Source organism: Oryzias latipes, chromosome 2 (assembly GCF_053564925.1).
Source record: "Oryzias latipes strain Hd-rR chromosome 2, Olatipes_Hd-rR_3.1".
Taxonomy (NCBI): Eukaryota; Metazoa; Chordata; class Actinopteri; order Beloniformes; family Adrianichthyidae; genus Oryzias; species Oryzias latipes.
In genome coordinates this window covers 1,950,488-1,972,822 of record NC_136238.1, presented here as the reverse complement: position 1 = coordinate 1,972,822, position 22,335 = coordinate 1,950,488, and the positions used below count along the sequence as shown (strand labels likewise).

Genomic DNA, 22,335 nt, shown 5'->3' with positions numbered 1-22,335 from the left:
CAGAAGAAGTCAATTCGATGACGTCATCACGTATGAAGCCTCCAGTTACGTCCTTCCGTTTCTGTGTCCCGACAGCAGGTCCAAACAAATGCGGCTTAAAGGGGTTTTGGAGCTTTTTCCCAACTGGACCGGACTGAGCCGCCGTCGAACCCTGTCCGGAACTTCGGCCCGGACAGTGAGCGGAACTTCCCGGTGACCTGGAGGCCAGCGTGCGGCTGCCGCAGTTCCGTAGGTGGGTCCGCCGGTTCTGATCCGTTTATGGAGAGAAACTCAAACCCTGCCGGGTTTCGTAGTTTGAACAGAACCGTAGAACCATAATTCGGCCCAAGAAATTCGGTCCAAACTCGTCCTCCGTCCGGGAGGACGCAGATTTAGGCAGAAGTCGGCGGGCGCCCCCGTGTGGACGTTTCCGGGATAACCGCTCCGTACTAAAGATAAACTTTTACACCTTTAAAACCTTTAAAACTGAACTGAAAGATAAATATGAATAAAAACAGGAACATTAATCCAGAATAACTCAAGTTAAACCTTAAATAACATTTAATATTTTACTCACCATAGAAATATATTCTGTCAAAATGATACAAATATAAAGATGCTGTAGAACAAAACAAACAAACCTGGAAATATTCATAAGAAATTACAAATCATGTCTTTCTGTTTTCTTTGCTCTTTTATCATAGATCTGATTAGATTAGATCTGGACTCCTGCATCATTTTAGCAATAATGTCTGGGTGTGTGACGTTCTGTGTGTGTCTTTGGTCCTGTGTGTCTCTGGTCCTGTGTGTGTCTTTGGTCCTGTGTGTGTCTTTGGTCCTGTGTGTCTCTGGTCCTGTGTGTGTCTTTGGTTCTGTGTGTGTCTTTGGTCCTTTGTGTCTCTGGTCCTGTGTGTGTCTTTGGTCCTGTGTGTGTCTTTGGTCCTGTGTGTCTCTGGTCCTGTGTGTGTCTTTGGTTCTGTGTGTGTCTTTGGTCCTTTGTGTCTCTGGTCCTGTGTGTGTCTCTGGTCCTGTGTGTCTCTGGTCCTGTGTGTGTCTCTGGTTCTGTGTGTGTCTCTGGTCCTGTGTGTGTCTCTGGTCCTGTGTGTGTCTTTGGTCCTGTGTGTCTCTGGTCCTGTGTGTGTCTCTGGTCCTGTGTGTCTCTGGTCCTGTGTGTGTCTTTGGTCCTGTGTGTGTCTTTGGTCCTGTGTGTCTCTGGTCCTGTGTGTGTCTTTGGTTCTGTGTGTGTCTTTGGTCCTTTGTGTCTCTGGTCCTGTGTGTGTCTCTGGTCCTGTGTGTCTCTGGTTCTGTGTGTGTTTTTGGTTCTGTGTGTGTCTCTGGTCCTGTGTGTGTCTCTGGTCCTGTGTGTCTCTGGTCCTGTGTGTGTCTCTGGTCCTGTGTGTCTCTGGTCCTGTGTGTGTCTTTGGTCCTGTGTGTGTCTTTGGTCCTGTGTGTCTCTGGTCCTGTGTGTGTCTTTGGTTCTGTGTGTGTCTTTGGTCCTTTGTGTCTCTGGTCCTGTGTGTGTCTCTGGTTCTGTGTGTCTTTGGTTCTGTGTGTGTCTTTGGTTCTGTGTGTGTCTTTGTGAAACACATCAGAGGATTGGATGTAAATAAACTTATTGTTAATACCATTTTTAGGTCTTATCTAACATTATAAACTAAATCATAGAACTCATCAGTGGGATTACTCCAAACATATTTGACATTTCCCTAGTTTTATGAAACACCAACAGTAGAAATCCTCCATAAACCCACATCCATTCATAAAAATGATCTCTAGTTTATTAATGATGTCAGAAAGTTCAGCTGTTTTCTTGCATTACTGTAGTCTTTATGTCAAACACTGACACCAACTAAACCACAGAAAAGACACCTGATAGAATATCTACAGTAGTTGGTAAATACTGACATTATTACCATAATTATTAGGATGATCTCAGTGATCCAGCTGCAGCCATCATCCAGATGTTGTCATCTCTCTCTCAGACCTCCAGCTGCTCTGTGACCGACACGTCTTTGTGTTTCAGGATGTCGTCCTCCTTCAAAATCCCAAAGAGGAAGCAGCCTGAAGGCTCCTCCCACTTCCACATGCAGTCCCCTCTGTCCCGCCTCCAGAGCTCCGCCCCTCAGGTTAAGGTGGGATTTGGTTTCCTGTGTTCTGATTGGCTGCTCCACAGTTTCTGGTCATGTGATTCACGTTGGAGGTGACAGATCTCTGTGTAGACAGACAGGTCAGTGTTTCTGGTCACTTTTCCCTGACTCAAATGTCAGAGAGAGAGAGAGAGAGAGAGAGAGAGTGTACTGATGTACTGTCTCTCCACCATCTCTGCTGCATGTCCGTCATAATTCAGACACAAACATGAACTTCCAGCTGTTCTAACTAAAATGCATTTTAATGGAAGGTCACAGAAACCACCTTCTGTCTAAACGCTCATTCAGTTTCTGTCATTTGAGGCCTATAATCACAGAATAGATAGATTTACACTAGAAGATCAACATTATGGATATAAGTTTAAATTAACAACACAAAAACATGAACACACTAAAGTGTTGGTAGTTTTCTTCTGTCTAAATCAGAAACGTTTCTCTATTATGGTGATTAAATGTTTTCATGTCAGTTCAGTGCTTCTGTTACTTTGTTGTTGAACTTAACTGAAACTGAACTTCAGGTTTTCTAAACGTGAATAAAGTTTAATGGGATTATTTTAGAAAGCAGCTGTTTCTCTATGAAGATGACTTCTGACCATCACTGAGTGTCTTCCTGCTTAATATATTACAGCAGACGTTTGTGTTCAGCCTCATGAAGCCGCCACTTTAGCCCAATGCATGATGGGAGTTGTAGTGAATAGTCCTTCCTCACTTCCACGTCTGTCCATGTGTCTCATCCTTTGATTGACACGCATCAAAGTCGCTGCTCCACGTTTGTCCCAAAGGTCAGAAAGTTTCCCACCGCGTGTGGGAGGAGCTAACGTCAGACGTTCTCCTCGCCTTGGACCCGTCAGTCTGAGACCAGCGTGTCCGTCCCTCCTGCTCTATGATTGGCTGACAGACTGTTGTTTACCTTTGACGGCCCCCGGTCCCCCCCTCCCTGGGTGTGAGGAGCTTTAGGAGGCGCCTCAGCCAATCACTCGCCTCCACCCCCCCATGTCCTTTACTCCTAACCCGTGAGCCAATCAGATGTCTGCTCACCTGAGACCCCGCCTCAGGTTCCTCCGTGCATTTAAAGGGATGCTGGTTGCCGTGGATACGAGGAGGAGGTCCCTCCCCCTGCTGGGGGGCGGACTGACCCGGATCCAGTCAGCTTGTCTGCTGCTCATGGAGGTCATCAAAATGTAAGGTGGACTGACAGACCCCCCCCCCGGCAGACCAGGTGTGTTCAGTCCATCAGGGGGAAACACCTGAGTCCACTTAAGGTGGAATGAACGGGCTGAGGGGGTCAGATGAAGGGGGGTTTGAACCCTGAACCCCAGCATGAACCCTGGACCAGACGTTCACCCCCCTACTGTAACAGATGACCCCCCCCCCCCTCACTATCTGAAACCTAAAGAAAACCTGCCCGTCTCTGGGTCCAGAAAAGGTTCTGGAGTCGGAGCGGTTCTGAGAGGAGCGGGCCTCAGAGACCCAGATGTCCTTTTAAGGAGACGTCCACTGGTGCCCCCCCACAAATACGGAACGGCTTCTGAGTCCTTTAAGGAAGTATGATCTCCTTGTGTCTAACTTCCTCTTAAGGTGGAATTGCCCATCCAGAGAACATGTCCTTGCTGGTTTTAAGGTGGACTGTCCCGTCATGTGTGCAGGGCTACGAGGATTCCTGCAGCAGAGGGGGGTTACGCAGACGCCAGGGGAGGGGCGCCCTCAGCCCTGCAGCAGGGAGGGACAGGTTGGTATGACCCCCACCCCTCCCAAAACAAAAGCCCAGCTGGGGTGCTGCCCACTGAAGTTGTGTTAATGTTGTGTTGCTGTTGTGTCTCTGTGCGGTGGCGTCCCGCAGGCCTCTGTTCAGAGACGTGGTCAAAACGCTGCTCGGTCTCAACAGCCCCAATGGAGGCGGAGTTTCAGCGGCCAATCACAGATCGCCGGCGAGCTGGAACTGCCAATCACAGGCCAAAGGGTGAGGACTACATCAGGCTTCTGCTGCATGATGGGAGTCAGACTCAACGCCGCCTTCCCCCTCTGCTCCACCAGATGGCGTCCTAAGAGAGCCTCAGACCGCCTGCTGCAGCCTGACGGCGAGCCGCCGCACCTCCACCCGCCGCCGCCTCAGACAGGTGAGACAGGTGAGAGCGGAGGACACGCATCAATGATGACCAGACTGACCAGTGGGCGTGGTCTGTCCAGGTGTGTCCCTCCCCCTCACAAACGCCTCTGTGGACTCTTTGGCTGAGCTGCGAGCCGAGGGGCATGCTGGGAGTTGGAGTTCCTCCTCACTGCAAACCAGAGGCCAGTCCTCAGAGGACACTGAGGAGGACCAGGTAACAGGAAGTCTGGATCTTTCAAAGTAAAGTTCATTTCTGGGAGGTTAGAATAAAATCCGTCTTTTAAGGTGGTATTGATGGTGGCTCAGTTAAGGCGGTTCTGTTGATGTTCTGGGTAATGAAGTGGACTCTTGAAGGTGGAGCCGATGATTCTATAGTTAGGGTGGGTTGTGTGGGTCCGGTGCTGGTTCTGGGTGGACCACCTGCTGTCCATGGTGCTGGACGTGTGGACCGGGTCCAGATTCCTCTTTCTTCACGGCAGAGCGACTCCTGTCAGAGTTCTGGACCAAAGGCCTCAGAGGAGCGGCTGACTTCACCGACCAGAACCAGGATCAGGATCAGGCTGTCGGCAGCCTCTCCTCTCTCGGATGTCCGTCAAACGCGGCCCAATGGGAGGCGGAGCCTGTATGTTCCACCGCGGGACGTGACGGAGGCCCAGAGAGAGCGCTGGAGGCGGTTCAGAGAGGGGCGGAGCTCTGCTTCCCGCCCAAAGAAAGCACGAGTCACTCCAGCAGAACCCAGTGAGTTTGAGACCGTCTGGCCCCGCCCATCTGGGTTTGAGTGATGTTTCCATGACGACGTGTGTCTGCAGTTGTCCTGTCCAGTGAGGAGGAGGAGGGGGAGGAGTCGGGGAGGAGTGGCCTGGCGGAGGATGGAGGCGGATCGGAGGCGCTGCGGGTTAGTGGACTCATGTTCAGCAGAGGCGGAGCTTAGGAGCAGCCGGCCCGGCTCACAGGTGGTTCTGGAAACGAGCCACTGACCCACAACTGTATCAGATGCTGTGCACGTGCACCCACGTGCACGCTCACAAAGCTGCCTCACTCCCCTCCCCCATGCTCTGTCTGCAGGTTTCCCTGCAGCCGCCCGTGACTCCGCCCACCTTCCTGCAGCTGCAGTTTAGCCGTCTGCACGTCGGGCTCATGCAGGCGCACGCCAACGGAGCGGCAACGGTGAGTCAACAGGAGAGGCCGAGTCATTGTGGGACGAGGGTTTGATCCCCGAGAAGGTTACCGTCAGCAGAACCGGGGACGATAAAACTTTATTTAAAGCATCATAGTGAACAGAGGGGAACCAGAACCAAACACTAAAGAGGAGTGTTTGTGGAGGTCCGCTGCTCCACAGCAGTAAAAGTGCAGCTGTAAAGTTAACGAGCAGCTCATTAAGGCAGGAATGACGGGTCAGAACCAGAACACGCTGTGAGCTCTGTAACAGCAGCTGTGAAGGTTCTGCATGTTCTGTCCTCTGCAGGTCACGGAGGACGCCATCACGCTTCCTGTGAGAGGTAACACAACACACACAACACACGCAGAAACATGCAAACACAACAAAGGAACACAACACACAAAAAACAAACAACACACGCAGAAACATACAAACACGCACACAACACACAAAAAACACACAACACACGCAGAAACATACAAACACAACACAGAAACATACAAACACAATGAAGGAACACAAAACACACAAAAAACACACAACACACGCAGAAACATACAAACAGAACACGCACACAACACACTACGGTTCTGCTGTGTGGTTCCACGGAGAACCTTGTTCTGCGGGTTCCGTCATGATCTGGGTCTTTTCAGGGGCGGATGACGGCCAGCTGGTGGTGGTGGCGTCTCAGGTGTGGGGTTACGGAGTGTGGGACGGGGGCGTGGCCCGGAGCGGGACTCTGCTGGCAGGCTGGAGAGGCCCCGCCCCCTCGCTGCTCTTCCTGTGGGTGTCTAACGCCCAGGCCAGCCTTCTGCACAGAGAGCTGTCCGCCATCCAGACGTCCGGCGGCGCCACAGGTGATCAGGGAATCTGAACGCCAGCGGAGGCAGCTGCTCTGCAGTGCTGGAGCTGCGCAGACGCCTGCAGACGTTGCTTCATGGAGCGCTGCAGGCGGATGACGCAGACGGTTCTCCTGCTGTCCCCCACAGGCCCTTCCTCCTCCGTCCTCCTGTTGGTTCTGAAGGAGCAGCTGCCGGAGCTCCAGGCGGCCCTGCTGGCCTCCATCCTGGACCTGCAGAGCTATCGGCAGGGCCGCTCCTCCCACGGGGGGCCGGCCTCCCCCCTGGACTGGGCTGACGGGCTGACGCTGGTGCACAGCTGTCCCTCTCCGGTGGACCAGCACCTCCTCCGGCTGCTGGGGCACTCGGCGGTGAGCTCCTGCTGCTCCTACGGCTCTGGCAGGTCCCTGAACGCAGCACAGCTGACGTCAGCTGTGCTGCGTTCAGGGACCTGCCAACAAATCTAGTAACATAATCGGTAAAGTTCAGCTCCTTTAAGGAGAAACTCAAAGGGTGAGTTTGAGGACGACGTGGAATTCTCAGCGCTGGGAAGGCGTGTTCATCCCCGTGGCTCCGCCCCCTCAGCTGTCAGGTTCTACTGAGACTTTCTCTGCTTCTGTGGGAATTGACTCTGGTTCTGGTTCTGGTAGGGGTCCAGTCCGCTGAGGAGCAGTCAGGTAAACAAATCCAAACCAGGACCGTCAGATCTTCAGCACCTGCCCTTCAGGTACTGACAGCAGGACCTGAGATTCTGACCCAGACCCGGTTGAGTGTTCTGACCCACAGTCTGGTTCTGCAGGCTGGTCCAGTACCCGCTGTCTGCATGTAAGGGTCGGATCACCGTGACCCGGGAAGACCTGGCCTGTCTGGACGCCGGCGAGTTCTTCAATGATGTCATCATCGACTTCTACCTCAAGTGGGTGTCCCGGCCCGGCCCGGTTCTGTGTGTGTGTTAAGGTGTGAGACTAGCCTGTGTGTGCGTGCAGGTACCTCGTGGTGGAGGGTGTGGCCAGTGCCGTGGCTGAGACGACCCACATTTTCAGCAGCTTCTTCTTCAGACAGCTGAGCCGGCGCCGCACAGCTGGAGAGGACGAAGACGGCGCCGCCTCTGTCCCGTAAGAGCGCCGCCCCCCCCTCGCCATGTCTGTGGCGCCAAAATTGACCCCGTTCCTGTCGACCTCACAGAGACCGCCACCGCCGCCACCAGAGGGTGAAGACGTGGACGCGTCACCTGGACATCTTCACCAAAGACTTCCTGTTTGTGCCTGTCAATCAAGAGTAAGCCCTCCCCCTATACCCTTCTCTGGAGCCTGTTGTGCGTCTGTTGTGCGTCTGTTGTGCGTCTGTTGCGCGTCAGTTGCGCGTCTGTTGTGCGTCTGTTGTGCGTCAGTTATGCGTCTGTTGTGCGTCTGTTGCGCGTCTGTTGTGCGTCTGTTGCGCGTCTGTTGCGCGTCTGCGTTCCTCACATCTCCTCCTCTGCAGTTCTCACTGGTTCCTGGTTGTGATCTGTTTTCCGGGTCTGGAGGAACCTCGTCAGGAACAGCTTGAATCAGGTGAGCGGTTCTGATCCGTTCTGACCTGTTTCTCTTTGTGTTTGTTTGTGAGTCTGCTGCTGGAGCTCACACATGGTTTGTGTCTCTGCAGCTGGACAGGTGGTCAGCCTGCCGTCTGCGCAGCCGCCGGTAATCATGCAGCCACGGCAGTTCAGTCAGAGCAGATGCAGATCCTGTGTGTGTGTGTGTGTGTGAGCGTGTGCACCTGTGACTCCTGTTGTGTGTCTGCAGGAGTGCACGCTGCGAGGCTGCAGCCGAAGAACGGTGATGAAGAGGTGAGGAAGACTTTGCTCCTTCATCCTGTCGTTGTGTCTGTTCATACTGGATTCCAGCAAACGTTGTTGTTGTTTGTGTTGTTCTTGTGTTCACTTTTTATACAACATAGAACCAGGGAGTGAATAAAAATGTTCCATGTAGATGGAACCAACTCTAGTTCACCTTCAAACACACACAAACACACACAGATCTAACGACACAACAACAAAGCAACTACTGACTAAACTAACCAAATTGAGTTTCTCATTAAAAACTATAAACTGGATAGAATCACATTTATCAAATAGATCTGTCAGTCAGGAGAAATCATCCTCCTCCCCCCCATATCTCTACAGGTGTTCTGCAGGGTTCCATTCTAGGGCCTCTGCCTTTCTCTCTCTACATTAATGACCTCCATTCAGATGTATGCTGATGATACTGTCATTTATGCTAAAACACGTCTGAGGTGGCAGAGAGTCTCACCAGAACTATGGGGACCATGTTGCAGAATGGTTGGAACGGTCCAGGTTAAGACAGCTGCAATGTTCTTTTCCAAGACAAACCGGAAAAATATTCAGGCTGATGTTTTTGTGGCAGGAAAGAAAACAGAAGTTGTTGAAAAATTGGAATATCTTGGCATTTTAATAGATACAAAATTCAATAATAAATGGTAAATCCAGAAAGTGTGTAACCGTGTGAAGTGTCTAATTTTAGATTTATTAGGGCAAATCTGTCACTGCAGCTGCTACAATGTTCATGAATGCAATGATCTTATCCCACATGACAAACTTTCAGCATTCAAACCTCTGCAGTCACTTTACAAACAATCAAAATACTGGATAAAACCCATTAAGACATCATCACTGTGACAAAAACACAAACACAGCACTAAGAAAACTATGCCTGATTCATCAAACCATCAATGGACTGTCATCCCTCCATCCACTCAGTCAGTGTGTTAACATAAGATCATTTTCCCAAAGAGGGTGGGTTCATCAAGACTGGATAGTTCCTCTGAGGAGAAGTTCCTTCAGCCAGAGTGTCTTCTCTGGAACAGCAGACAAGAGTGGAACTGACAATGTTAGAGACCTGAAAACTGGTTCATATCACAACAAACGTGTCTACAATGAAGTATGTTAATGCCTGCCCCTCCCTGTCTGATCTGTGTGTCTTATATTTGTTTATGTTTCTCACTGTGAGCATGTTTCATGTATTTTAAATGACTGTCTATTGTATATTTTCTATTTCTGTATTTGATTCATGCCTCACACTTTTTAGGTTGATGATTTTCACACCTGTCTGGGGACGACAGATGAAAAACAGCCTTTGGGTTGATTCTGGTGCATTGCAGCCACGCTTTTAATGTCCCTGTTAAATAAAGGAATAATAATAAACACACAGAACCAGGCAGCCATCAGGTCCAGACGTTCCTGCAGAACCTGCACCTTTCCTGAGGGCGGAGCCTTTTCCTCAGTCTGTCTGAGGGCTCTGGTAGAACCGGTTCTGAGGTCTGTCCATGGTTCATTTGGTCATGGTTCTAACGGTTCTGGTTCTAGTGGACATGGTTCTAGCGGTCATGGTTCTAACGGTTCTGGTTTTAGTGGTCATGGTTCTAGTGGACATGGTTCTAGCGATCATGGTTCTAGTGGACATGGTTCTAACGGTTCTGGTTCTAGTGGACATGGTTCTAACGGTTCTGGTTCTAGTGGACATGGTTCTAGCGATCATGGTTTTAACGGTTCTGGTTCTAACGGTTCTGGTTCTAGTGGACATGGTTCTAACGGTTCTGGTTCTAGTGGACATGGTTCTAGCGGTCATGGTTCTAACGGTTCTGGTTTTAGTGGTCATGGTTCTAGTGGACATGGTTCTAGCGATCATGGTTCTAGCAGACATGGTTCTAACGGTTCTGGTTTCAGTGGTCATGGTTCTAGTGGACATGGTTCTAGCGATCATGGTTCCAACGGTTCTGGTTCTAGTGGTCATGGTTCTAGTGGACATGGTTCTAACGGTTCTGGTTTTAGTGGTCATGGTTCTAGCGATCATGGTTCTAGTGGACATGGTTCTAACGGTTCTGGTTCTAGTGGACATGGTTCTAACGGTTCTGGTTCTAGTGGACATGGTTCTAGCGATCATGGTTTTAACGGTTCTGGTTCTAACGGTTCTGGTTCTAGTGGACATGGTTCTAACGGTTCTGGTTCTAGTGGACATGGTTCTAACGGTTCTGGTTCTAGTGGACATGGTTCTAGCGATCATGGTTCTAGTGGACATGGTTCTAGCGATCATGGTTTTAACGGTTCTGGTTCTAACGGTTCTGGTTCTAGTGGACATGATTCTAGCGATCATGGTTCTAGTGGACATGGTTCTAGCGATCATGGTTCTAGTGGACATGGTTCTAGTGATCATGGTTCTAGTGGACATGGTTCTAGCGATCATGGTTCTAGTGGACATGATTCTAGCGATCATGGTTCTAGTGGACATGGTTCTAGCGATCATGGTTCTAGTGGACATGGTTCTAACGGTTCTGGTTTCAGTGGTCATGGTTCTAGTGGACATGGTTCTAGCGATCATGGTTCTAGCAGACATGGTTCTAACGGTTCTGGTTTCAGTGGTCATGGTTCTAGTGGACATGGTTCTAGCGATCATGGTTCCAACGGTTCTGGTTCTAGTGGTCATGGTTCTAGTGGACATGGTTCTAACGGTTCTGGTTTTAGTGGTCATGGTTCTAGCGATCATGGTTCTAGTGGACATGGTTCTAGCGATCATGGTTTTAACGGTTCTGGTTCTAACGGTTCTGGTTGTAGTGGTCATGGTTCTAGTGGACATGGTTCTAACGGTTCTGGTTTTAGTGGTCATGGTTCTAGCGATCATGGTTCTAGTGGTCATGGTTTTAACGGTTCTGGTTCTAACGGTTCCGGTTGTAGTGGTCATGGTTCTAACGGTTCTGGTTCTAGTGGACATGGTTCTAACGGTTCTGGTTCTAGTGGACTTGATTCTAGCGATCATGGTTCTAGTGGACATGGTTCTAGCGATCATGGTTCTAGTGGACATGGTTCTAACGGTTCTGGTTTTAGTGGTCATGGTTCTAGCGATCATGGTTCTAGTGGTCATGGTTTTAAAGGTTCTGGTTCTAACGGTTCTGGTTGTAGTGGTCATGGTTCTAACGGTTCTGGTTCTAGTGGACATGGTTCTAACGGTTCTGGTTCTAGTGGACATGATTCTAGCGATCATGGTTCTAGTGGACATGGTTCTAGCGATCATGGTTCTAGTGGACATGGTTCTAACGGTTCTGGTTTTAGTGGTCATGGTTCTAGCGATCATGGTTCTAGTGGACATGGTTCTAGCGATCATGGTTTTAACGGTTCTGGTTCTAACGGTTCTGGTTCTAGTGGTCATGGTTCTAACGGTTCTGGTTCTAGTGGACATGGTTCTAGCGGTCATGGTTCTAACGGTTCTGGTTTTAGTGGTCATGGTTCTAGTGGACATGGTTCTAGCGATCATGGTTCTAGCAGACATGGTTCTAACGGTTCTGGTTTCAGTGGTCATGGTTCTAGTGGACATGGTTCTAGCGATCATGGTTCCAACGGTTCTGGTTCTAGTGGTCATGGTTCTAGTGGACATGGTTCTAACGGTTCTGGTTTTAGTGGTCATGGTTCTAGCGATCATGGTTCTAGTGGACATGGTTCTAGCGATCATGGTTTTAACGGTTCTGGTTCTAACGGTTCTGGTTCTAGTGGACATGGTTCTAACGGTTCTGGTGTTAGTGGACATGGTTCTAGCGGTCATGGTTCTAACGGTTCTGGTTCTAGTGGTCATGGTTCTAACGGTTCTGGTTCTAGTGGACATGGTTCTAGCGGTCATGGTTCTAACGGTTCTGGTTTTAGTGGTTATGGTTCTAGTGGACATGGTTCTAGCGATCATGGTTCTAGCAGACATGGTTCTAACGGTTCTGGTTTCAGTGGTCATGGTTTTAGTGGACGTGGTTCTAGCGATCATGGTTCCAACGGTTCTGGTTCTAGTGGTCATGGTTCTAGTGGACATGGTTCTAACGGTTCTGGTTTTAGTGGTCATGGTTCTAGCGATCATGGTTCTAGTGGACATGGTTCTAGCGATCATGGTTTTAACGGTTCTGGTTCTAACGGTTCTGGTTCTAGTGGACATGGTTCTAACGGTTCTGGTTCTAGTGGACATGGTTCTAGCGGTCATGGTTCTAACGGTTCTGGTTTTAGTGGTCATGGTTCTAGTGGACATGGTTCTAGCGATCATGGTTCTAGCAGACATGGTTCTAACGGTTCTGGTTTCAGTGGTCATGGTTCTAGTGGACATGGTTCTAGCGATCATGGTTCCAACGGTTCTGGTTCTAGTGGTCATGGTTCTAGTGGACATGGTTCTAACGGTTCTGGTTTTAGTGGTCATGGTTCTAGCGATCATGGTTCTAGTGGACATGGTTCTAACGGTTCTGGTTCTAGTGGACATGGTTCTAACGGTTCTGGTTCTAGTGGACATGGTTCTAGCGATCATGGTTTTAACGGTTCTGGTTCTAACGGTTCTGGTTCTAGTGGACATGGTTCTAACGGTTCTGGTTCTAGTGGACATGGTTCTAACGGTTCTGGTTCTAGTGGACATGGTTCTAGCGATCATGGTTCTAGTGGACATGGTTCTAGCGATCATGGTTTTAACGGTTCTGGTTCTAACGGTTCTGGTTCTAGTGGACATGATTCTAGCGATCATGGTTCTAGTGGACATGGTTCTAGCGATCATGGTTCTAGTGGACATGGTTCTAGTGATCATGGTTCTAGTGGACATGGTTCTAGCGATCATGGTTCTAGTGGACATGATTCTAGCGATCATGGTTCTAGTGGACATGGTTCTTTCGATCATGGTTCTAGCAGACATGGTTCTAACGGTTCTGGTTTCAGTGGTCATGGTTCTAGTGGACATGGTTCTAGCGATCATGGTTCCAACGGTTCTGGTTCTAGTGGTCATGGTTCTAGTGGACATGGTTCTAACGGTTCTGGTTTTAGTGGTCATGGTTCTAGCGATCATGGTTCTAGTGGACATGGTTCTAGCGATCATGGTTTTAACGGTTCTGGTTCTAACGGTTCTGGTTGTAGTGGTCATGGTTCTAGTGGACATGGTTCTAACGGTTCTGGTTTTAGTGGTCATGGTTCTAGCGATCATGGTTCTAGTGGTCATGGTTTTAACGGTTCTGGTTCTAACGGTTCCGGTTGTAGTGGTCATGGTTCTAACGGTTCTGGTTCTAGTGGACATGGTTCTAACGGTTCTGGTTCTAGTGGACTTGATTCTAGCGATCATGGTTCTAGTGGTCATGGTTTTAACGTTTCTGGTTCTAACGGTTCTGGTTGTAGTGGTCATGGTTCTAACGGTTCTGGTTCTTGTGGACATGGTTCTAACGGTTCTGGTTCTAGTGGACATGATTCTAGCGATCATGGTTCTAGTGGACATGGTTCTAGCGATCATGGTTCTAGTGGACATGGTTCTAACGGTTCTGGTTTTAGTGGTCATGGTTCTAGCGATCATGGTTCTAGTGGTCATGGTTTTAACGGTTCTGGTTCTAACGGTTCTGGTTGTAGTGGTCATGGTTCTAACGGTTCTGGTTCTAGTGGACATGGTTCTAACGGTTCTGGTTCTAGTGGACATGATTCTAGCGATCATGGTTCTAGTGGACATGGTTCTAGCGATCATGGTTCTAGTGGACATGGTTCTAACGGTTCTGGTTTTAGTGGTCATGGTTCTAGCGATCATGGTTCTAGTGGACATGGTTCTAGCGATCATGGTTTTAACGGTTCTGGTTCTAACGGTTCTGGTTCTAGTGGTCATGGTTCTAGTGGACATGGTTCTAACGGTTCTGGTTTTAGTGGTCATGGTTCTAGCGATCATGGTTCTAGTGGTCATGGTTCTAGCGATCATGGTTTTAACGGTTGTGGTTCTAACGGTTCTGGTTGTAGTGGTCATGGTTCTAACGGTTCTGGTTCTAGTGGACATGGTTCTAACGGTTCTGGTTCTAGTGGACATGATTCTAGCGATCATGGTTCTAGTGGACATGGTTCTAGCGATCATGGTTCTAGTGGACATGGTTCTAGCGATCATGGTTCTAGTGGACATGGTTCTAGCGATCATGGTTCTAGTGGACATGGTTCTAGCGATCATGGTTATAGTGGACATGGATCTAACGGTTCTGGTTCTAGTGGACATGGTTCTAACGGTTCTGGTTCTAGTGGACATGGTTCTAGCGATCATGGTTCTAGTGGACATGGTTCTAGCGATCATGGTTTTAACGGTTCTGGTTCTAACGGTTCTGGTTCTAGTGGACATGATTCTAGCGATCATGGTTCTAGTGGACATGGTTCTAGCGATCATGGTTCTAGTGGACATGGTTCTAGCGATCATGGTTCTAGTGGACTTGGTTCTAGCGATCATGGTTCTAGTGGACATGGATCTAACGGTTCTGGTTCTAGTGGACATGGTTCTAACGGTTCTGGTTCTAGTGGACATGGTTTTAACGGTTCTGGTTCTAGTGGACATGGTTCTAACGGTTCTGGTTCTAGTGGACATGGTTCTAGCGATCATGGTTTTAACGGTTCTGGTTCTAACAGTTCTGGTTCTACTGGACATGGTTCTAACGGTTCTGGTTCTAGTGGACATGGTTCTAACGGTTCTGGTTCTAGTGGACATGGTTCTAGCGATCATGGTTCTAGTGGACATGGTTCTAGCGATCATGGTTTTAACGGTTCTGGTTCTAACGGTTCTGGTTCTAGTGGACATGATTCTAGCGATCATGGTTCTAGTGGACATGGTTCTAGCGATCATGGTTCTAGTGGACATGGTTCTAGTGATCATGGTTCTAGTGGACATGGTTCTAGCGATCATGGTTCTAGTGGACATGGATCTAACGGTTCTGGTTCTAGTGGACATGGTTCTAACGGTTCTGGTTTCAGTGGTCATGGTTCTAGTGGACATGGTTCTAGCGATCATGGTTCTAGCAGACATGGTTCTAACGGTTCTGGTTTCAGTGGTCATGGTTCTAGTGGACATGGTTCTAGCGATCATGGTTCCAACGGTTCTGGTTCTAACGGTTCTGGTTGTAGTGGTCATGGTTCTAACGGTTCTGGTTCTAGTGGACATGATTCTAGCGATCATGGTTCTAGTGGTCATGGTTTTAACGGTTTTGGTTCTAGTGGACATGATTCTAGCGATCATGGTTCTAGTGGACATGGTTCTAGCGATCATGGTTCTAGTGGACATGGTTCTAACGGTTCTGGTTTTAGTGGTCATGGTTCTAGCGATCATGGTTCTAGTGGTCATGGTTTTAACGGTTCTGGTTCTAACGGTTTTGGTTGTAGTGGTCATGGTTCTAACGGTTCTGGTTCTAGTGGACATGGTTCTAACGGTTCTGGTTCTAGTGGACATGATTCTAGCGATCATGGTTCTAGTGGACATGGTTCTAGCGATCATGGTTGTAGTGGACATGGTTCTAACGGTTCTGGTTTTAGTGGTCATGGTTCTAGCGATCATGGTTCTAGTGGACATGGTTCTAGCGATCATGGTTTTAACGGTTCTGGTTCTAACGGTTCTGGTTGTAGTGGTCATGGTTCTAGTGGACATGGTTCTAACGGTTCTGGTTTTAGTGGTCATGGTTCTAGCGATCATGGTTCTAGTGGTCATGGTTCTAGCGATCATGGTTTTAACGGTTCTGGTTCTAACGGTTCTGGTTGTAGTGGTCATGGTTCTAACGGTTCTGGTTCTAGTGGACATGGTTCTAACGGTTCTGGTTCTAGTGGACATGGTTCTAGCGATCATGGTTCTAGTGGACATGGTTCTAGCGATCATGGTTCTAGTGGACATGGTTCTAGCGATCATGGTTCTAGTGGACATGGATCTAACGGTTCTGGTTCTAGTGGACATGGTTCTAACGGTTCTGGTTCTAGTGGACATGGTTCTATCGATCATGGTTCTAGGGGACATGGTTCTAGCGATCATGGTTTTAACGGTTCTGGTTCTAACGGTTCTGGTTCTAGTGGACATGATTCTAGCGATCATGGTTCTAGTCGACATGGTTCTAGCGATCATGGTTCTAGTGGACATGGTTCTAGCGATCATGGTTCTAGTGGACATGGATCTAACGGTTTTGGTACTAGTGGACATGGTTCTAACGGTTCTGGTTCTAGTGGACATGGTTCTAACGGTTCTGGTTCTAGTGGACATGGTTCTAGCGATCATGGTTTTAACGGTTCTGGTTCTAACGGTTCTGGTTCTAGTGGACATGGTTCTAACGGTTCTGGTTCTAGTGGACATGGTTCTAACGGTTCTGGTTCTAGTGGACATGGTTCTAGCGATCATGGTTCTAGTGGACATGGTTCTAGCGATCATGGTTTTAACGGTTCTGGTTCTAACGGTTCTGGTTCTAGTGGACATGGTTCTAACGGTTCTGGTTCTAGTGGACATGATTCTAGCGATCATGGTTCTAGTGGACATGGTTCTAGCGATCATGGTTCTAGTGGACATGGTTCTAGTGATCATGGTTCTAGTGGACATGGTTCTAGCGATCATGGTTCTAGTGGACATGGATCTAACGGTTCTGGTTCTAGTGGACATGGTTCTAACGGTTCTGGTTTCAGTGGTCATGGTTCTAGTGGACATGGTTCTTTCGATCATGGTTCTAGCAGACATGGTTCTAACGGTTCTGGTTTCAGTGGTCATGGTTCTAGTGGACATGGTTCTAGCGATCATGGTTCCAACGGTTCTGGTTCTAGTGGTCATGGTTCTAGTGGACATGGTTCTAACGGTTCTGGTTTTAGTGGTCATGGTTCTAGCGATCATGGTTCTAGTGGACATGGTTCTAGCGATCATGGTTTTAACGGTTCTGGTTCTAACGGTTCTGGTTGTAGTGGTCATGGTTCTAGTGGACATGGTTCTAACGGTTCTGGTTTTAGTTGTCATGGTTCTAGCGATCATGGTTCTAGTGGTCATGGTTTTAACGGTTCTGGTTCTAACGGTTCTGGTTGTAGTGGTCATGGTTCTAACGGTTCTGGTTCTAGTGGACATGATTCTGGCGATCATGGTTCTAGTGGTCATGGTTTTAACGGTTTTGGTTCTAACGGTTCTGGTTGTAGTGGTCATGGTTCTAACGGTTCTGGTTCTAGTGGACATGGTTCTAACGGTTCTGGTTCTAGTGGACATGATTCTAGCGATCATGGTTCTAGTGGACATGGTTCTAGCGATCATGGTTCTAGTGGACATGGTTCTAACGGTTCTGGTTTTAGTGGTCATGGTTCTAGCGATCATGGTTCTAGTGGTCATGGTTTTAACGGTTCTGGTTCTAACGGTTCTGGTTGTAGTGGTCATGGTTCTAACGGTTCTGGTTCTAGTGGACATGGTTCTAACGGTTCTGGTTCTAGTTGACATGATTCTAGCGATCATGGTTCTAGTGGACATGGTTCTAGCGATCATGGTTCTAGTGGACATGGTTCTAACGGTTCTGGTTTTAGTGGTCATGGTTCTAGCGATCATGGTTCTAGTGGACATGGTTCTAGCGATCATGGTTTTAACGGTTCTGGTTCTAACGGTTCTGGTTGTAGTGGTCATGGTTCTAGTGGACATGGTTCTAACGGTTCTGGTTTTAGTGGTCATGGTTCTAGCGATCATGGTTCTAGTGGTCATGGTTCTAGCGATCATGGTTTTAACGGTTCTGGTTCTAACGGTTCTGGTTGTAGTGGTCATGGTTCTAACGGTTCTGGTTCTAGTGGACATGGTTCTAACGGTTCTGGTTCTAGTGGACATGGTTCTAGCGATCATGGTTCTAGTGGACATGGTTCTAGCGATCATGGTTCTAGTGGACATGGTTCTAGCGATCATGGTTCTAGTGGACATGGTTCTAGCGATCATGGTTCTAGTGGACATGGATCTAACGGTTCTGGTTCTAGTGGACATGGTTCTAACGGTTCTGGTTCTAGTGGACATGGTTCTATCGATCATGGTTCTAGTGGACATGGTTCTAGCGATCATGGTTTTAACGGTTCTGGTTCTAACGGTTCTGGTTCTAGTGGACATGATTCTAGCGATCATGGTTCTAGTCGACATGGTTCTAGCGATCATGGTTCTAGTGGACATGGTTCTAGCGATCATGGTTCTAGTGGACATGGTTCTAGCGATCATGGTTCTAGTGGACATGGATCTAACGGTTCTGGTTCTAGTGGACATGGTTCTAACGGTTCTGGTTCTAGTGGACATGGTTCTAACGGTTCTGGTTCTAGTGGACATGGTTCTAGCGATCATGGTTTTAACGGTTCTAGTTCTAACGGTTCTGGTTCTAGTGGACATGGTTCTAACGGTTCTGGTTCTAGTGGACATGGTTCTAACGGTTCTGGTTCTAGTGGACATGGTTCTAGCGATCATGGTTCTTGTGGACATGGTTCTAGCGATCATGGTTTTAACGGTTCTGGTTCTAACGGTTCTGGTTCTAGTGGACATGGTTCCAACGGTTCTGGTTCTAGTGGACATGATTCTAGCGATCATGGTTCTAGTGGACATGGTTCTAGCGATCATGGTTCTAGTGGACATGGTTCTAGTGATCATGGTTCTAGTGGACATGGTTCTAGCGATCATGGTTCTAGTGGACATGGATCTAACGGTTCTGGTTCTAGTGGACATGGTTCTAACGGTTCTGGTTTCAGTGGTCATGGTTCTAGTGGACATGGTTCTTTCGATCATGGTTCTAGCAGACATGGTTCTAACGGTTCTGGTTTCAGTGGTCATGGTTCTAGTGGACATGGTTCTAGCGATCATGGTTCCAACGGTTCTGGTTCTAGTGGTCATGGTTCTAGTGGACATGGTTCTAACGGTTCTGGTTTTAGTGGTCATGGTTCTAGCGATCATGGTTCTAGTGGACATGGTTCTAGCGATCATGGTTTTAACGGTTCTGGTTCTAACGGTTCTGGTTGTAGTGGTCATGGTTCTAGTGGACATGGTTCTAACGGTTCTGGTTTTAGTGGTCATGGTTCTAGCGATCATGGTTCTAGTGGTCATGGTTTTAACGGTTCTGGTTCTAACGGTTCTGGTTGTAGTGGTCATGGTTCTAACGGTTCTGGTTCTAGTGGACATGGTTCTAACGGTTCTGGTTCTAGTGGACATGATTCTAGCGATCATGGTTCTAGTGGTCATGGTTCTTTCGATCATGGTTCTAGCAGACATGGTTCTAACGGTTCTGGTTTCAGTGGTCATGGTTCTAGTGGACATGGTTCTAGCGATCATGGTTCCAACGGTTCTGGTTCTAGTGGTCATGGTTCTAGTGGACATGGTTCTAACGGTTCTGGTTTTAGTGGACATGGTTCTAGCGATCATGGTTCTAGTGGACATGGATCTAACGGTTCTGGTTCTAGTGGACATGGTTCTAATGGTTCTGGTTCTAGTGGACATGGTTCTAGCGATCATGGTTCTAGTGGACATGGTTCTAGCGATCATGGTTTTAACGGTTCTGGTTCTAACGGTTCTGGTTCTAGTGGACATGATTCTAGCGATCATGGTTCTAGTGGACATGGTTCTAGCGATCATGGTTCTAGTGGACATGGTTCTAGCGATCATGGTTCTAGTGGACATGGTTCTAGCGATCATGGTTCTAGTGGACATGGATCTAACGGTTCTGGTTCTAGTGGATATGGTTCTAACGGTTCTGGTTCTAGTGGACATGGTTCTAACGGTTCTGGTTCTAGTGGACATGGTTCTAGCGATCATGGTTTTAACGGTTCTGGTTCTAACGGTTCTGGTTCTAGTGGACATGATTCTAGCGATCATGGTTCTAGTGGACATGGTTCTAGCGATCATGGTTCTAGTGGACATGGTTCTAGTGATCATGGTTCTAGTGGACATGGTTCTAGCGATCATGGTTCTAGTGGACATGGATCTAACGGTTCTGGTTCTAGTGGACATGGTTCTAACGGTTCTGGTTCTAGTGGACATGGTTCTAGCGATCATGGTTTTAACGGTTCTGGTTCTAACGGTTCTGGTTCTAGTGGACATGGTTCTAACGGTTCTGGTTCTAGTGGACATGGTTCTAACGGTTCTGGTTCTAGTGGACATGGTTTTAACGGTTCTGGTTCTAACGGTTCTGGTTCTAGTGGACATGATTCTAGCGATCATGGTTCTAGTGGACATGGTTCTAGCGATCATGGTTCTAGTGGACATGGTTCTAGCGATCATGGTTCTAGTGGACATGGTTCTAACGGTTCTGGTTCTGACGGCCGTTCTGTGTTCTGCTCTGCAGGCCCTGCATTCTGGTCATGGACTCTCTGAAGACGTCTTCTCATGACGGCGTCTGCCGGCTCCTCAGAGAGTGAGTTTCTCTGATTGGCTCAGATCTTACACCTGTGTGGTGGTCCTAAGGACCGCCTCCTCTCAGCTACCTGCAGGTGGAGTGGGAAGTGCGCAGGAGGACGCCCCGCCTCTTCAGCGCGGATTCGATGAAAGGATTTAGCTGCAGGGTTCCTCAGCAGGACAACTCCAGCGACTGCGGCGTCTTCCTGCTGCAGTTTGCTCACAGCTTCCTGCAGGTGAGTCTGCCAGCAGCAGGGGGCGGAGCCTAACCGCAGTTGACCTGAGCTGGACTCTGATTGGTTCCTCAGAACCCCGTAGTGAACTTTGAGCTTCCGCCGCGGTTGGAGAACTGGTTTCCACGGCAGCAGGTCAGGCGGAAGCGCGAGGAGATCCGGAATCTGATCCTGGAGCTGCATCAGAACCAGTCCAGCTGGGAGTGAGCAGAACCTCTAGAACCGGACTGGACTCCAGGAGGAAAACCAGAACTTCATGTCTACTAGTGTGTTCCAGCACACATTCCTGTTCTACTGAATAAAGTATTTATTTTACTTCTGTCTGTGTGTGTCATTGTGAGAATGTTCAGAAATACACACACATGCATGCAGAACAACAACCACACACACACACACACACATGCAGAACAACAACCACACACACACACACACACACATGTTCCTCAGGATGACCTCAGGTGTTTGGTAAAAACATTGGTCCAGATTATCTGTTGTTCTAACCGAAGCAGCACAATACTGGTACTTTCTGTTCTGGTTCTGGATCAGTTCCATGGTAGTATTTGTTCCATGTTCTGGTTCTGGATCATCGTGGTGGTTTTGGTTCCATGTTTTGGTTCTGGATCATGGTGGTGGTTTTGGTTCCATGTTCTGGTTCTGGATCAGTTCCATGGTAGTATTTGTTCCATGTTCTGGTTCTGGATCATCGTGGTTGTTTTGGTTCCATGTTTTGGTTCTGGATCATGGTGGTGGTTTTGGTTCCATGTTCTGGTTCTGGATCAGTTCCATGGTAGTATTTGTTCCATGTTCTGGTTCTGGATCATCGTGGTGTTTTTGGTTCCATGTTCTGGTTCTGGATCATGGTGGTGGTTTTGGTTCTGCGTTCTGGTTCTGGATCATGGTGGTTGTTTTGGTTCCATGTTCTGGTTCTGGATCATCGTGGTGGTTTTGGTTCTGCGTTCTGGTTCTGGATCATCGTGGTGGTTTTGGTTCCATGTTCTGGTTCTGGATCATGGTGGTGGTTTTGGTTCCATATTCTGGTTCTGGATCATCGTGGTGGTTTTGGTTCCGCGTTCTGGTTCTGGATCATCGTGGTGGTTTTGGTTCCATGTTCTGGTTCTGGATCATCGTGGTGGTTTTGGTTCCATGTTCTGGTTCTGGATCATGGTGGTGGTTTTGGTTCCATGTTCTGGTTCTGGATCATCGTGGTGGTTTTGGTTCTGCGTTCTGGTTCTGGATCATGATGGTGGTTTTGGTTCCATGTTCTGGTTCTGGATCATGGTGGTGGTTTTGGTTCTGCATTCTGGTTCTGGATCATGGTGGTGGTTTTGGTTCCATGTTCTGGTTCTGAATCATGGTGGTGGTTTTGGTTCCATATTCTGGTTCTGGATCATGGTGGTGGTTTTGGTTCCATATTCTGGTTCTGGATCATGGTGGTGGTTTTGGTTCCATGTTCTGGTTCTGGATCATGGTGGTGGTTTTGGTTCCATATTCTGGTTCTGGATCATGGTGGTGGTTTTGGTTCCGCGTTCTGGTTCTGGATCATCGTGGTGGTTTTGGTTCCATGTTCTGGTTCTGGATCATCGTGGTGGTTTTGGTTCCATGTTCTGGTTCTGGATCATCGTGGTGGTTTTGGTTCCATGTTCTGGTTCTGGATCATCGTGGTGGTTTTGGTTCTGCGTTCTGGTTCTGGATCATGGTGGTGATTTTGGTTCCATGTTCTGGTTCTGGATCATCGT

The 22,335-nt window shown here is 48.4% G+C and overlaps 1 protein-coding gene across 2 annotated transcripts; it reads left to right on the top strand.

The window, feature by feature from the left end:
- Window positions 1-16: 16 nt before the first annotated feature.
- Window positions 17-20,914, top strand: senp7b (SUMO specific peptidase 7b). 2 transcript variants are annotated; one of them, XR_002872093.2, is made up of 22 exons: window positions 17-232; window positions 2,003-2,111; window positions 3,773-3,855; window positions 3,967-4,086; window positions 4,161-4,243; window positions 4,314-4,447; window positions 4,713-4,971; window positions 5,043-5,128; window positions 5,299-5,400; window positions 5,699-5,732; window positions 6,046-6,249; window positions 6,382-6,602; window positions 6,882-6,958; window positions 7,031-7,147; window positions 7,218-7,346; window positions 7,417-7,509; window positions 7,714-7,784; window positions 7,876-7,933; window positions 8,016-8,059; window positions 20,317-20,385; window positions 20,452-20,602; window positions 20,675-20,914. XR_002872093.2 is itself a non-coding variant. In XM_023949401.2 (22 exons), the coding sequence occupies exons 2-22, from the start codon at window positions 2,004-2,006 to the stop codon at window positions 20,804-20,806; spliced, it is 2,355 nt and encodes a 784-aa protein (XP_023805169.1). In that variant the 5' UTR covers window positions 17-232; window position 2,003; the 3' UTR covers window positions 20,807-20,914. The 2 variants fall into 2 exon arrangements, 1 of the variants encoding a protein (XP_023805169.1); XM_023949401.2 differs by having other exon boundaries at window positions 7,876-7,913.
- Window positions 20,915-22,335: the final 1,421 nt, after the last annotated feature.

What these genes read in the sequence shown, in the direction of transcription:
- senp7b (XM_023949401.2), top strand. Translation starts at nt 2,004, where the DNA reads ATGTCGTCCTCCTTCAAAATCCCAAAGAGGAAGCAGCCTGAAGGCTCC. An exon ending in GACGGCGCCGCCTCTGTCCC is followed by an intron (nt 7,347 to 7,416) that starts GTAAGAGCGCCG and finishes TCGACCTCACAG; the next exon opens with AGACCGCCACCGCCGCCACC. An exon ending in GTCTGCCGGCTCCTCAGAGA is followed by an intron (nt 20,386 to 20,451) that starts GTGAGTTTCTCT and finishes GCCTCCTCTCAG; the next exon opens with CTACCTGCAGGTGGAGTGGG.